The following is a 15,106-nucleotide window of genomic DNA, read 5'->3' as shown; positions in this document are numbered from 1 at the left end:
CTAATGAGCCTTTTGTGTTTGGGGACAAGGTCTCCTGTAGACAGGCTGGCCTCCAGTTCTTGATCCTCCCATCTCGATATTCAAGGTACTAGAATTACAAAGGTGTCAACATGTAGCAGGTTTTCTTTGGGCTGCCAACCAGCTCCCAAATCATGTCATGGAAACATTAATTATGAATGCTCGGCCTTAGCTTACACTTATTTCTACTAGCTTTTTAAAATTAACCCATTTCTTATTAATCTATGTGCTGCCCCAAGGCTCGTTTACTTCATCTACATACTGTCCAGCCTGCTTTCCTGCCTCCTCCATGTCTGTCTATCTGCCCCAACCAACTGGCCACTGGCTGGTTGGGCCCCATTTCCTCTCTGCCCACCAGCCCCATCTATCCCTCTTCTGCCTAGCTATTGGTCCTTCAGCTTTTTATTAGGCCAATCAGGTGCCTTAGGCAGGCAAGGTGAACAGCAACACACCTTTACATAGTTAAACAAAAGCAACCCATTTTTACATAGTTAAACAAAGATTCTATGATTCTATCCCATAACATCAACATGCCTCACTCCAGTCTAGAGAACTTCTAGAGAGGTCTTTGAATGAGAATGGCCTCAGAAACAGAAGGAATAATTTCCCCGTGAGTATGTGATATAAATTCACATTTATAGTGTCTGAGACTTTCACAGAATAGAGCCTAGAAATTTATAAGTAGTATTTCCAGAAAAAAAAACAGCTTTCATGAAACCTGGTCATAAACTGTTGTGAAATTCTTGGGGAAAAGCCAGGGGCAGTTCTGAGATAAATGCAGGGCACATGACAGCAACATGCTAGTTAGGTCCTCAGCAGCTGAAGATGGTAAGGAAAATGATATTCAGACTAGACAAAGAGCTCCCAACTACTGAAAATGTACAACCCTGACATCTTTACCTGGCTTTCCCAGCTCATTTCAAGAAATGGAGCTGGGAGTTAGCCCATAGCACTCACTTCTATAACAGTCAGCACATATCACATTTAATTCCTTTAGGTTTTTTGTTTGTTTGTTTGTTTTTTGAGACAGGGTTTCTCTGTGTAGCTTTGTGCCTTTCCTGGATCTCACTCTGTAGACCAGGCTGGCCTCAAACTCACAGAGATCTGCCTGGCTCTGTCTCTTGAGTGCTGGGATTAAAGGCATGTGCCACCACTGCCCGGCCCATTTAATTCCTTTAAAGGGTAAGGAAAAGATTAGGTCAACTTCCAAAACTGAAACTCAAAACAAACAACAAACAAACAAACAAATAAAACAAAAACCCATTAAAACCAACCAACAACCAACCAACAACCAACAACAAACCAACAACCTACCTACCTACCTACCTAGCACAACTGGGGCTGGTGGTCTGACTCAGTGTGTAAAGGCAGCTGCCACCAAGCTGACAACCAGAGTTCCATGCCTGAGGTGCACAGGGTGGAAGGAGGTGACATGTCCCCTGACCTTCATGTTTGCACCACCCCCACCCCCACACAAATGCATGCAAAATAAATCAACCTAAACAGTTTTTAAAAAACATCTAATATGTGTGTGTACTAGATTTAAATTGGTATATGACATTCACCCTTGCATTTATGTTTTCCTAATATCATTTCCATTAAGATCATGTAAATGAAAAAGGTCATTAAAAAAGGGGTGGAAGTCAATACTTAAAGGGAAGAAAAAAATATCAAGTGATAGCCCAGAGGCATTGATAGCATGAGCACTTGGGATTTGAGGCCAGTAAGTCAGACATGAAATCACCGCATTCTGCCTCCAGTCCCTTCACCTCCCAGGAAGGAACAATGAAACCAAGGCGCTAAGGTGAAGTCGCTATGACTTTGTGAGGTGACTTTATTATTACTTATGAGGTAGGACTTTAGAAAATCCTTACTCAACTTCTTGTTTGCAGATCAGAACCATCAAGCCGTGCTCATGTGATTTAAAGAAGGTACTGGAGAGAGAGAACACCTAAGGATGGTTCCAGAGCCAAGGGAAAGGAGAAGGTGGGGAGAAGTCAGTCTCCGTGTCCAACATCTGTCAGTTCCAGGACAGGTCCTTTCTCTTTGTGTTGAATTTATCTAGTTTAAATATCTCAATATGAACTAGAGAATGGCTTATTCCTAATTTCCTTGGAGGGTATATGAAACCCACTGTGAGTCAAAGGGAAGAGGCAACTAGTTTCTTTTTTCTCAGGCTTAACTTTTTCTTTGGGTCCATGATGCACCAAGTGCACTCTCTGGATTCTGCTGTGGTACAGGCTGACTTTCTGCACCTTCTAGTGCATCATAATGGGACTGGAAATGCACAGTAACGTTTACTATCTAGATGTCATTTAGCCCAAAGACTCACTCTCGACGACTTCAATTTAAGCAAAGACTTTTGGAGAATGAGGACTAAAAGTTATTTAAAGTCATTAAAAAATACTACAAACCTCAGTTATCTGTAAAACAAGTTAGGATTATAAATGCATCACATGTTTTGCTTAAGCAGCATTCACTTTTAAACATTTATTAAGAAGTCATCGCTAAGTTGCGAGTTTGCAACTGTAAAGTCCTATGTTCAACTTCTTTATAAAGACATTTACAACCCACACCTTTGGATGCCCGGTGGAGGGACAGGTGAAAAGGAGAGATTTCGTTTGTCCCCATGGAAAGGTATCTCAGTCGTGTTAACTTACCTTCTCCTTTCACCGAGGGATAATTTCAAGCTCACCTGCTTTAGTTATGTTAAGTGCCTATTACATGCATGCTCCAGTCCAGTGAACCAGCAACTCACTCAGCTGGACACGGGCTGGATGATGAGGGATTTCTGACATGTGTGAATTTCAGCTGGCTAGGAAAGATGACATGGACTTTGGCAGGAGAGGGTGGGATGAGGATATAGCCCAGACAGAAGAGATGGAGGGCAAAACTAGTGTAGGCATTATTCTCATGCCCAGGGAGCCAGTCACAGAACAGTTACTTGCGATAAAAACAGGGATAAAGCTGCACTGGATGAAAAACCCCTCAACTCTTCTAAATCCAGACATGCACTTGCATTGACAAGTTCTCATGGCAAAATGTACACGTGTGTTTTGATTCATTCTTCAAGCTAGAGTAAAGCTACTAGATGCAGACCACTCCTCTTCAAAACAAACAGACAGGCAATGATAGGGTTTATATGATCCATTTCTCCCAGTATCATTCACTGGAAAGTCAATTTTCTGGCATCACCTTTAAAGATATTCTCAAATATGTATGCACATTAAAGAATTGTCTTACATTTATTTGTCTGTATGTGGGTATGTGTGGGCATGCGTGTGCCGTGGCACTCATGTGTACGTCAGGAAATGACTTGTGGGAATTGGTTCTCTCCTTCTATCATGTGGATCCCAAGAATGGAACTCAGGTCCTCAGGCTTGGCAGCAAGATCCCTGACCTGCTGAGCTATCATTGGCCCAACATGTACACATTTTTTTTTTTTTTTTTTTTTTTTTTTTTTGAGACAGGGTTTCTCTGTGTAGCTTTGGAGCCTGTCCTGGAACTCACTTTGTAGACCAGGCTGGTCTTGAACTCACAGAGATCCGCCTACCTCTGCTGGGATTAAAGGTGTACGCTACCACCACACAGCTAATACACATATTTTTAAAAGATGTGTATTCCAAGATTTTGCACAAAGAAAGCCAAAGAATCCCTCCTAACCCTCCTCACCTTCTGCTGAAATCAACCTGGATGGAATGATCAATTACAAGGTCAGCAGGACAGACAGGATTTATTTTCTCTGGATTTCCTCCCAATTTCTTCACAGCATCACGCATTGCAGCAAAATCAACCACAGCTGGCACACCCCTAGGGGGAAAAAAGCAAGCAGAAAACAGCCATGAATGTGTGTGACTGGATTTTGCAGGTTTTGCCGTTGTTAATACTGACAAGGGACCATGTCATCAGAGGCGTTAGCAATAGGTGACTTAGAAAAGTGTAAGTTTTTCTAAGCATATTTCCTTGAGCAGAAATCACAGAGGTGGTAAGTGGTACGGCTGAGCAGAATGTCCTTGTAGAAGTCCAGCGGTAAATTAACTTGAACACAAGACACTATGGGGAAGACGGGATGTTTGCACTCAAGAACCCCAACGAGAGCGATTCCTTCCCAGATCATTCCTTCAACTTTAGACCAAACTCGAAGGAGTGGATATATACCTTGGAATAAGACTAATCAAAGAAGTGAAAAGTCTTTTTAATGAAAACTTTAAAACGCCAAAGAAAGAACCTGAAGATACTAGAAGATGGACAGACCTCCATACTCATGGACCGGAAGAATCAACGTTGTAAAAGTGGCTTTATTACCAAATCATCTACAGGTTCAATACAATCCTCATCAAAATTCCAATGCTATTCTTCACAGAAATAGAAAAATATATTAAAATCCACATGGTCAGACAAAAGACCCCAGGCTGCCTAAGTACCCCCCAGTGTCTTAGCTTCTTTTCTCACTGCTGTGATAAGTTACTGACAACGCCACTTATTAGGGGGGAAAGGGCTGACTGTAACCCATGGTCTCGGTACAGCCCTTCACAGTGGGGTAGAGTGGGGAAGTCAAGGCAGGAGCTTGAGGCAGCTGATCAAGAAGACAGCAAAGAACACATGCATGCTGGTGTCCAGCTCACACAGCTCTCCGCTCGTGCAGTCTGGGTCCCTTGCCTAGGGAATGGTCCTACCCACAACTAAGATGGGTCTTCCCTGTCATCATCAATTAATGTGATCATGACAGTCCATCACAGACATTCTCAGAGGCTCATCTCCCAGGTGATTCTAGGTTCTGTAAAGTTGACAACACTAACCAGCACACCGAGCAAATAGAATAATACTGGAGGTTTCATCATACTTGATTTCAAGTTATACTGCAGGGCAACAGGTAATAATCCCATCCCCCAAACAGACATGTAGAACAGTAAATTAGAATGGGGATCTAGATAAAAGTTCACAAAGTACTGCCTCCTGGTGTTTGGAAAATGCCACTTTACATTGGAGAAAAGGCAATCCTGGGAAAACTGGCAGTCTACATGTAAAAGAAACTAGATCGCCATATCTCACCTTGTGCAAACGCCAACACCAAATGTACCAAAGGCCTAATATGAGACCTGACTCTCTGAAATTGTTAGAAGAAAAGTGGAGAAAACACTTTAGGACGCAAGTGTGGGCAAGACATCTCTCAGCAGGATTCCAGTCTCCCCAGGAGATACGGCCAACAGCTGATAAATGAGACCTCCTAAAATGAAAGGCTTCTGCACACTAAAGGAAGCAGTCTATCAAGGGAAGAGGCAGCTTACACAATGGAAGAAAGTCTTTACTAGCAGTAAAGCTGACAGTACAGCTGACAAAGAACTAACATCTAGGATATGCAAAGGTCTCAAAAACTAAACAAGCAAGCAACCCAATCAGTAAACAGAATAACGAAACAGAAAGACAGCTCTGCAAAGAAGAAATACAAACGGCCAAGAAACACATAAAAGTGTTTAAGCCCTCACTAGCCAAAGGAAAGCAAGTTAAAATTTCCCTGGGCTTCCACTTCACTCCAGCCAGAATGGAAGTCATTAAGAAAAAGAATCACTATATAGTGAGGACATGGACAAAAGGGAACTGTTGACACTGGGTGGGAATGTGACTTAGTCCATCCACAATGGTAGTCAGTACAGGGGTTTCTTTAAAAATTGAATGATTTTTAGATGTCCCATACAACCCGGCTCTGCCTTCCTGGTATTTACTCAAAGGCTCCAAGTCAACACGTCACAGAGACGCTGCACTTCAGTGTCCCAGCAACCCTGTCCCAGCAGCTAAGTTATGCGAGCAACCAGATGTCTGAGAAAGAGCAGTGGATAAGAGCAGTAGTATACCACACAGTACCAATGTTTTTAAACCTGAAGTACACAATTAAATCACGTGCAGGAAAATGAACGCTACTGGAGATTCTCTGTGGAGTGAACTACGGCGGTCAGAAAGACAAATATCTGCGCTCTCTCATTTGTGGTTCCTAAATTTTATGTAGATATATAAAGTTGTCTATGTGTAAATCACATGAAAGTAGATGTGAGGCTATTTAGGAGAGCAAAGGGATTACAGGACGGGGAGGGAAGAGAGAAGGGGCCGTAGGAGGTATGGGGACAATATGCTTAATGGCCAGTACCTACTTACATGAAAACCCCCTTACGTAACAATGTACCATACACAAGGGTTACACACAACTTAAAAAGAACAAAGTAGTAGTTAGAATTCAGAAAAATGGGCTGTCAATAAGATTTATACTGAGTCAGTCCTTCTATTTTTAAAATATAAAATCTGGGGACTGGAGGGATGGCTCAGCAGTTAAGAGCGCTGGCTGCTCTTCCAGATTTCAATTCCTTCATGGCAGCTCATACCTGTCTATAAGTCCACTTCCAGGGCTTTTGATACCCTCACACAGACATATATGCGGGCAAAACACCAACGATCGTAAAATTATATATATATAAAATCTGGTGATTTTCTTTTACATAAAGAAACTGGGTCCACTAAAGGAATCAGAATAACATCATTGCCAAACGAGAAGATTATGTCTGAGCAATTGCGCCGTCACTGGCAGCAGGAACTCCAGCAGCAGCAGGCTGCAGCTGAGGGCGGTAAGGCAGTGCCTTTTCTCTCCTCAAAGACAGCGCAACTGTGTGTGGGCACAACAGCCCGACACTGGATCCTGCACGAAACTCCCCACAAAGCCCTCCTGCATGCTCTCTCCTACCACCCCAGTGAGCTCCGCCCAGGGGCCTCAGTTCTGAGGCTGGACGCCCCTGTCACTGGCGAGGTGGGATGAGGCTGGAGACTCAGCAGTCTACTCTTGTTCCAGGGGTTAGGGCCTCTTGCTTTCCTTTCGTCTCCCTGACATTGGGAGACGACGTTTTTGTTAAAGTAAAGACTTTCTGGAGAGGCTGACGAGGGGGTGGAGGAGAGGCAGGCTCACGTAAAGTCTTGCAGGATGACGCGAGCCGGTCTAAACGGCACTTCTATGTTCTTATGCTGCATGACATTCCAGTTCAGAATGTTTTCAATGTCATGTCTCTTCACCAAAAACTCATCACAGTTCCGGACGGCTGCCTCCAGGAGAACTCTGATAGAAAACGGTAGGCGTCCTGGGAGCAGAGATAGAAAGCATTAAAATGAAAACTACAGGGCACCTTTTGTTCAGAGCTCTCTTTAAAGCCAATCTTTCGATAAACTTTATACAAGACATCGGATTATTCTTCCAACAGGGGAAGAGGGTAAAGTGATTGACAAGTTTAGGGCTGGAGAGATAGCTTAGTGGTTAAGAGCACTCTTCCAGGGGACCCAGGTTCAATTCTCCAGCACCCACGTGGCAGCTCACAACTGTCTGTAACTCTAGTTCCAGGGACCTGGCACCCATGGCAAAACACCAATGCACATAAAATAAAAATAAATAAATTTTTAAAAAGTGATTGACAAGTTTAAAATGGAAAATGGTGAAAACTATGTACAGGGAATGGATTTAAGAGACATTCAGTAATTGAAAATACTCAAGGACTAGGCTAAAACAATTCGTTTACTTATTTAAATGGTTGCTTACTTTGAATTCAGTAACAGAAAGAAAAGTTCCCATTAAGTCATCACAGTTCAACATCAGTCTAGACTTTGTGTGGTATACAGCAAGCAATATGAATTTTTATAGATACACAGAATAATATTTCTTAAGAAACTAATGCTCAAGAAGAGAGAAAATGACCCATTTACAATTAAACATTACTACTATGAACTAGAAAAGATAATAAGATGTTTATTTGGAAAAGTGTGTGTGTGTGTGTGTGTGTGTGTGTGTGTGTGTGTGTTTAATCCACATTCACTCGTTGTCTCCTCTGATCTCTTCCAACCCCCCAAAGGCCAATTAGTTGCATAATCAATTATACAAATGTGAGACCAGTTGCTAACAGAGCAGTTACATCATAGAGTGATGCACTCACCATATCTTGAGTCCTCCAATTTATTCAAATTGAAGAATCTCTTTCCTGGTTGTGCAGGGTCCAAGGGCTCAGCAAGGTGTGCAAATGGGTTCTTCATGATTATTGATAGTCACGTGTCCCTGATAAACAAAAATAATTGGGAGGGGTTAAGGGGAGAGTGGATATGATCAAAATATATTTTATTCATATATGAAATACTTATAACTTAATAAAAAATTAAATTTTAAAATAGAAGATAATCTAATTTTTATTTTGGAAGCTGGGCTCTTGTAGAAATTATGGTACACACTTACATAAATAAATCAATTATTAACTTTTCTAAGAGTGACAGTCTCAAAAGTGTTGTTTCTTGTGAAGCTACCGTGTCTGAAAGCCAGCTTTGGCTTCTCAAAACAGCAAACAGCCCAAGTAGCTTCTGTCTTACTTCAACACCTTCCAACATCCTTCCACAAACTTCATGTAGGAAAAGGGGAAACAAAAGATGCACCTCACAGACAGTCTTGGCCATATGAGCAGACCTTGAAGCTGGACTCACCTTTCAGTAGACGCCAGAAGGGCACACAGGTGAGTTTATGCTTCATATCAACCTTGTGATCCCCCTGCCTCTGTCTCAGGACAGCCACTACAGCTAGTGCAACTATATCAGCTTCAACTGTGGAAGGAGGGACTGGAGAGCCTATGTGTTTCTATTCGGAAATCTCTGCAGCATTTTAATAAACTTGAATCCCACAGTTAGAAGCCTTCCTGCTCTGCCCTGGCATCTGATGGTAAACAGCGTGCTGACATGGGTGAACCCTCTCTTGCTCCCGTCCTCTTTGGGGCTTCAGGTCAGGCTCCAACTGCCCACATATGTTCGTGGGACCAGCTACCCCAGCTCAGGAAGACTATTCCCAGGTCCACCATACATATACATGGTGCTTTCGTTCAACAACACAGCTGAGAGCAAAACACACTGAGGTGGGTCTCACTCTTCAATCAATCTAGTCTCCAATATTTTTTATTTTATTATATGTGTATGATGAACGTTTGCCCGCATGTATAAATATATGTCCACCATGTGTGTCTGATCCCCTGCAGCTGGAGTTAAGGCGGGCTGTGAGCTGCCATGTGGGTGCTGGGAACCAAATCTGGGTTCTCTGCAAGAACAGCAAGTAATCTTAACCTCTAAGCAATGTCTCCAGTCCCTCCCCAATATTTTTAATTTAAATGTAAAATAGCATTTCCCCTGCTTCATCTCAAGGTTTATATGAGTAAATATTATTTAATCAATACATTTATAGAATGATCACTATAGCAGGATGGCATTACTGTACAGGATAGAACTGTTTGTGAGGATGCAAAATGTGGTGTCTATAGACAGACGGTATAATTCTTCATTAGGGACACAAGAACCCTTCTGTGCCGGGTTACTGCAGGAGGAAGGCTTGGGTTTTATGTACCCTTTAGTATCATTTACATTTTAAACTGTGAGTACATGCAAGTTTTTAAAAAACTAGTTACAGATTTGAACAGAAACAACTGTTTGTGCATCTATCCAGAGAGCAGTACAGAACTAGTACGCAGAACCAAAAAATCTTGAATTTAAATTGACTGGAAACCTGTAACTTTTTGTGTACCCAGAGGATGCCATAAATATAAGATTCCATATCTGAACTCATGTGACTGGGTACAACTAAAACACAGGTGTGCTAACAAATAGTGTGTAAGACTAGCTTTAGATTTATGCATATAAAGGGCATATGAAGCATAAATGAATTTCATATGGAGACTTCATTTCATAACTGAGAGATCTAATTGTGCACATGCAAATATTTCAAAAACCGAAATATTCTGAAAAGATATTTTGACACAGGGTCTCACTATGTAACCCTGGCTGGCCTGGTACTCACTATGTAGCCAATGGTAGGTAGTTTTGCACTTAGCTAGCAATCCTCCTTTTGACTCCTAGGTACTGGGTTTACAAACTATGTGCCACCCTGCCCAGGAATATGTAAGATCTGGAACACTTCTGGTCTGAAGCATTTGATAATTGGACTAGGTAGTCCCGGGAGAAGCTGTTAGAATCACCAGTAGAGCAGGGCCAAAGCATACTATGTTAGATTGGGTTTCTGTTGCTGTGACAAAACACTGAACAAAACCAACATGGGAGAAGAAAGAGTTCACTTCCTCTTACAACTCTGAGGTCACAATGCGTCATCCAGGGAGGTTAGTGCAGGGACCTGAAGGAAGGAACCGAAGCGGAGGACAAAGAGGAACACATGGGCTTGCTCCCCATGGTGTGCTCAGCTTGCTCTTTTATACAACCCAGGACCACTTGCCAAGGGATGGCATCACCACAGCAGCCTGGGCCCTCCCACAATGGCGGTTTCTGTGCAATAGCCCTGGCTGTTCTGGAACTCACTCTGTAGACCAGGCTGGCCTTGAACTCACAGAGACCACCTGTCTCTGCCTCCTGAGTGCTGGGAATAAAGGCGTGCGCCACCATCACCTGGCAACAGACTTGCCTACAGGCCAATTTAATAGAGACATTTTCTTAATTAGGGTCCCTCTTCCCAGATGGGGTGGTTGAATGAGATTGTCCCCCGCACCCCAGGCTCAGATGCTCGAATAGAACTTGGCCCCCAATTGGTGGTGCTGTTTGGGTAGGTTTAGGGGGTGTGGCCTTGCTGGAGAAAGTATGTCACTGTGGGAAAGCTTTGAGCTTTAGAAGCCACAGGTCATTCCCAGTCCCCCTCAGCCACCTCTGCTTCCTGTTTATGGCTCAAGATGTAAGCTCTCAGATCCAGGTGCCATGTCTCTAGACTGTCATCATGGACTCTTATTCTTCTGGAGCCTTAAGCTCAAATAAACTATGTTTTCTTTAAGTTGATCTGGTTATGTGTTTTAGCAGAGCAAGAGAAAGTAACTAGTATACTAGCTAACTCTAGTTTATATGAAGCTGACAAAAAACGAGTGTGCATACCAAGGTATCTGCACAAGAAGAGCAGACTGCATGGGGAGAGTGGCTTCAGTTTTTGTTCTTGTTTGCTCTTTCTGACAGGGTCTCACTGTGTATCCCTTGCTGCCTGGAACTTGCTATGTAGATAAGGCTGGCTTGAACGCATAGAGATAGATCTACCCGCCTCTGCCTAAGAGCTTGAGTTAAAGGAGACCGGCACCACCATGCCCAGCCTTGTGGCTTTAGTTTAGTGAGGGTTCACGTAAGATGAAACATCACACAAATGCAAGAGATTTGTTAGCAAGTCCTTGTAAGTGGGGAACCCACCAAGTCAAACCACCAAATTCTAAAACATCAAACCACCAAATTCTAAAACACTACCAAACCACTCAAGTCTAAAAAAAACCATCAATACTCTTTTTTAACAAGAAACACGGAAACCTGTCTATAGGAGTCGGTTGCAGATCTCTGGGCCCTGAAAATGAGATCAATCAACTTGAAGAAGGCATCATTTACAGATACCACACTGCCACATCCTTTTGGATTTGTCATCCATGCTATAGGCCTCACGTTTACATTTTTCACCCCAAACAGTAGCAAGTGCAATGATAAAGCTGTTGTTTTTCCTGCCTGGCAAAAAAAAAAAAAAAAAAAAAAAAAAAAAAGGATTAACAGAAGAGCATCTCCAGGGGCTGCAGCTGGAGGAAGTGCTGGAAAATACTCAAAGGACTGAGCAAAATGGGTCACACTCATGTCTTCAGACGGTCTTAAGTTCTGAATCATTTCTGTTCCCATGTCAAGTCCTAAAGGTGCTGGGTGCCAGGAACCAACCAAAAATTTATAATAAGATCAACTGCTAAAATTACCAATACCTACCACCATTCGGCAAGGACCAATCAGCTGGTTTCCTCAGCACTGCTCTCAGATGCCCTGGGTGCAACACCAGTCCCCACATGATTCCTGCTACTCCGCCCACCCTTCCTAGTCAGGTCCTGTCTTAGGATGGATGCAGTGAAAAATATGGCTCCTGCAGAGAGTGGCTTGTATGAAGAGCTTTTACTGTCGGCCTCCTTTTTCTTTAGGAAGCTGGTAACTCTAATAGTATTACGGCCACAAAGCAAACCCCACTTGTAGACATCAGAGGGAAAGGAGGCACTTCCTACCACTAAGTGGAAGCAGGCACCAAGCTGAGGACCCCCAGCTTCTCAAACAGTGGGCTGCAGCTCTGTATGGGGTCATAGAACTGCATGTGGGGGTTAGGAAAAATTGAATGCAGTCACCAAAAATGAACTAAAAATCCAATGCTTAATGAATCTGAGGTGTTTCTGGCAGTCTTCACCCAAGTGGCTCTGAGTGACTTCTCTGCAGCCTTGGCTCTGAGCACACATGGGCACACTGCAATGCATATGTGATTACATCATGCCACACCAACCAACGTTGCCCAGAACCTCAGCTCAGATTCAAGACTACTGTACATTATGAACTGCAGTCAAATTTTTCTGTTCTTATGGAAACATAGTGACTGAATTATGGAAAACAAAGACTTTTCATGTTTTTCTTACCATCATTCTTGTAAGTATTAAATTAGTATATCTGAGTTATATTGTATTAAAATGTTTGACTTTAAAAAGTGCAATTTGATTGCTAACTTGAATTTCACTCAAAAAACAACCATTAAATGAATTTTGGATTGGGATTTTAAGAGTTTCTAACAGTGTCTGAAATATCCCTAAGCATGTGTTTGCCATTTTATACTGTGCATTTATGTGAAGCAGCATTTTCAGCATTGATGGTTAAAAAATCAGGATACCAGTGAACTCTAACTCTGCAGGATCAAGTATTCAGCCAAGATTTAATTCTTCATATAAAACAAAACAAGAGTATCCATCCCATTAGTGTGCAAATTTGCTTTTTTATTTAATAGATACCAAGATTATATATATATATATATATATATATATATATATATATATATATATTTACTATACATAACATTTGGAGACTACGCCTTTTTCTACACCTACACTCGAGGTCATGTAAAATCCCCCAGCCAAAAGGGACCTGGAGGTAGGGATGTGTAAAGCAGCCCTTATACTGTCTTCTGCAGTCCTGGCAAGAACGCCATCAGTGGCATTCCCATGTCACATCTGTAGGAAGGCAGCTCTGAGGGATGGCACACCACATTTATCATAGGAAAAGGCAGGATGAGGTTTGAACTCAGGCTGCTTCCATTGCCCAACTCCACTTTATGGGCACGAGGACTCCTGCTGTGACAGTGATGCTGGCATGACCAGGCTACCATCTGCCCCTAGCCGAAGACAGCTAGCAGAAACCTTCGAGGACCAGCTCAGAACTGAATGGTGGAGTTATTCTTTCTTCTCGCACCTGTTCTGAGCCATGTCTTATTACATGTCCCTGCCCATCTTTACTGAGCCATGGGTCAAAAACAATAGTAACTGTGTTAGAGCAACTAAAAACTGGTTTTGCTTAGAAGTTGGGAAATAATGCCTCTCCATAAATCTGGAGGACTTAAGAATCCAGGAGCACTCCAAGACTCCACCCACATTATCACTCTTGGTACAAACCTCCTCAAGGTCTCAGTGATTTGGTAATTTCACAAGAAATCCCCAAGTGACCACATTTCAAGGAGGAAGTGAGGGAGAAGACCTTTGGCTTGGGAATAGGTCCAGATCTAGCACAGACTCTAGGCATGGTCAATGCCTTCTAGGTCAGCCCTTTCCCTGGTCAAACGCTAACCCATTCCTAATCCTTAAGTATTACCATACTCTTACAATCTTCCAGACGCCCCAAGATCTGCAGCTTTGTCCAGGAAGCTGAGCAGCCGGCTAGGGGGGCCCTACCTACTTTTGAGCAAACACAGGCCCCAGCTTTCTGCTTCTCTGTCTGTGCTCTCTCCCCCGTGACTCTGCTCCAGCCTCCCTTCTCTGTTTTATCTAGCTAATCTGCATAAAGTAACATTCTAAGAGAGGAATGGACCCAGATTGTGAACTGTGGATTTGGGGGCAAGGCCAGCACATTATTCTAGTTTCTTCTGTGGGGAAAGTGGGAAGAGTCAGCACACAAGGCAGTAGGTTTAGGCTGCTGCCTTTTCCGTTTCACAGAATGGGATGGTATTAGAGGCAAGAGGAAAAGCAGACAATAAAAAGGTGAAAGAAAAAAAAAAGACTTAGTAATGCTATCTTAGGAGCGAAGCTAAAACAGTCATTTAGGGCCAATCCTCCTTGGAGGCTTAATACTTGGGACTTTGGAACACTCACCTCTAACTACTTAGTCAACTGAAAGCCCTAAGAGTTCTTCTACAACAGGATTGTATGAAGGGATGCTTGCACTACGTGGGAAACCCTTCACTGTAACTACGTTCTGAAAGTAAAGATAATTATCTGGTAGGATGGTGGTTCAAAGCTAACCTACTACGAAGTGATGACTGCATGAACTGCACCTCAGGATTCTCACAGTTCACTCTGCACAGGACAGGAGTGTACAAACACCGAGTTTTTAGAGGAAATCACAAAACAAACAAACAAAAACCTAAACACCAGGCACAAGTAGCTGAATCTGAGGTAGGTATATAAGGGGGAGCCATGCAGGTAAGGAGTTCTGAGTCTGGGCTCCACAGTCTTGCTGGTAACTGTCCTCTGGTCTCAGTGCAGGATATCTGTGGGGATCTGGAGCTTTCCCTTGTGCATATCCAGCATGGGTTAACCTCCATCACACCCTAGGCACACCTTGATCTTGGTTATTCGCACATACTGCCAAACAACGCTGCACCTTTGTACACAGAGCTCTAGCAGGCCCCTAATCTACTTAATAAATTGTTGGCTGTGAGTTTCTAGAAGCAGGACAGCTAGGTGAAAGGATCTGTATGTCTCTGCTTTTCCCCAAGCACTCAGGAAAGGCTGTATTAGTGTAATGATCCTTCTCTGGAGTAGTGAATGGAGCTGCACAAAACAGGCAAGATAGTTTTGTTCTTACATTTTACCACGTTGAGAGAAAAACAGCCAATCTTTACATTTCCTTAACAGCTAGTAAAGTTGAGTATTTCTCATTTGTCTGTTGTATGTGTGAATTTCTTCATTTGTAAACTGCTTATCCAGGCTGGGTGTGGTGGTGCATGCCTTTAATCCCAGCACTTGGGAAGCAGAGGCAGGTAGATCCCTGTGAGTTTGAG

The 15,106-nt window shown here is 42.9% G+C and overlaps 1 protein-coding gene across 1 annotated transcript in view; it reads right to left on the bottom strand.

The window, feature by feature from the left end:
* Positions 1-15,106, bottom strand: part of Aco1 (aconitase 1) — a 66,086-nt gene that overhangs the window by 36,422 nt on the left and 14,558 nt on the right. The window contains exons 2-4 of the mRNA XM_059254106.1: positions 7,980-8,098; positions 6,968-7,136; positions 3,691-3,828 (exon numbers count right to left, since the gene is read on the bottom strand). Coding sequence (XP_059110089.1) covers positions 3,691-3,828; positions 6,968-7,136; positions 7,980-8,076 — 404 coding nt within the window. The 5' untranslated portion in view covers positions 8,077-8,098. The remainder of the gene's footprint in view (positions 1-3,690; positions 3,829-6,967; positions 7,137-7,979; positions 8,099-15,106) is intronic.

Source organism: Peromyscus eremicus, chromosome 2, assembly GCF_949786415.1.
Source record: "Peromyscus eremicus chromosome 2, PerEre_H2_v1, whole genome shotgun sequence".
In the NCBI taxonomy this organism is placed as follows: domain Eukaryota; kingdom Metazoa; phylum Chordata; class Mammalia; order Rodentia; family Cricetidae; genus Peromyscus; species Peromyscus eremicus.
The sequence above is the reverse complement of the archived record's forward strand: the minus strand, read 5'-3'. Positions and strand labels throughout refer to the sequence as shown.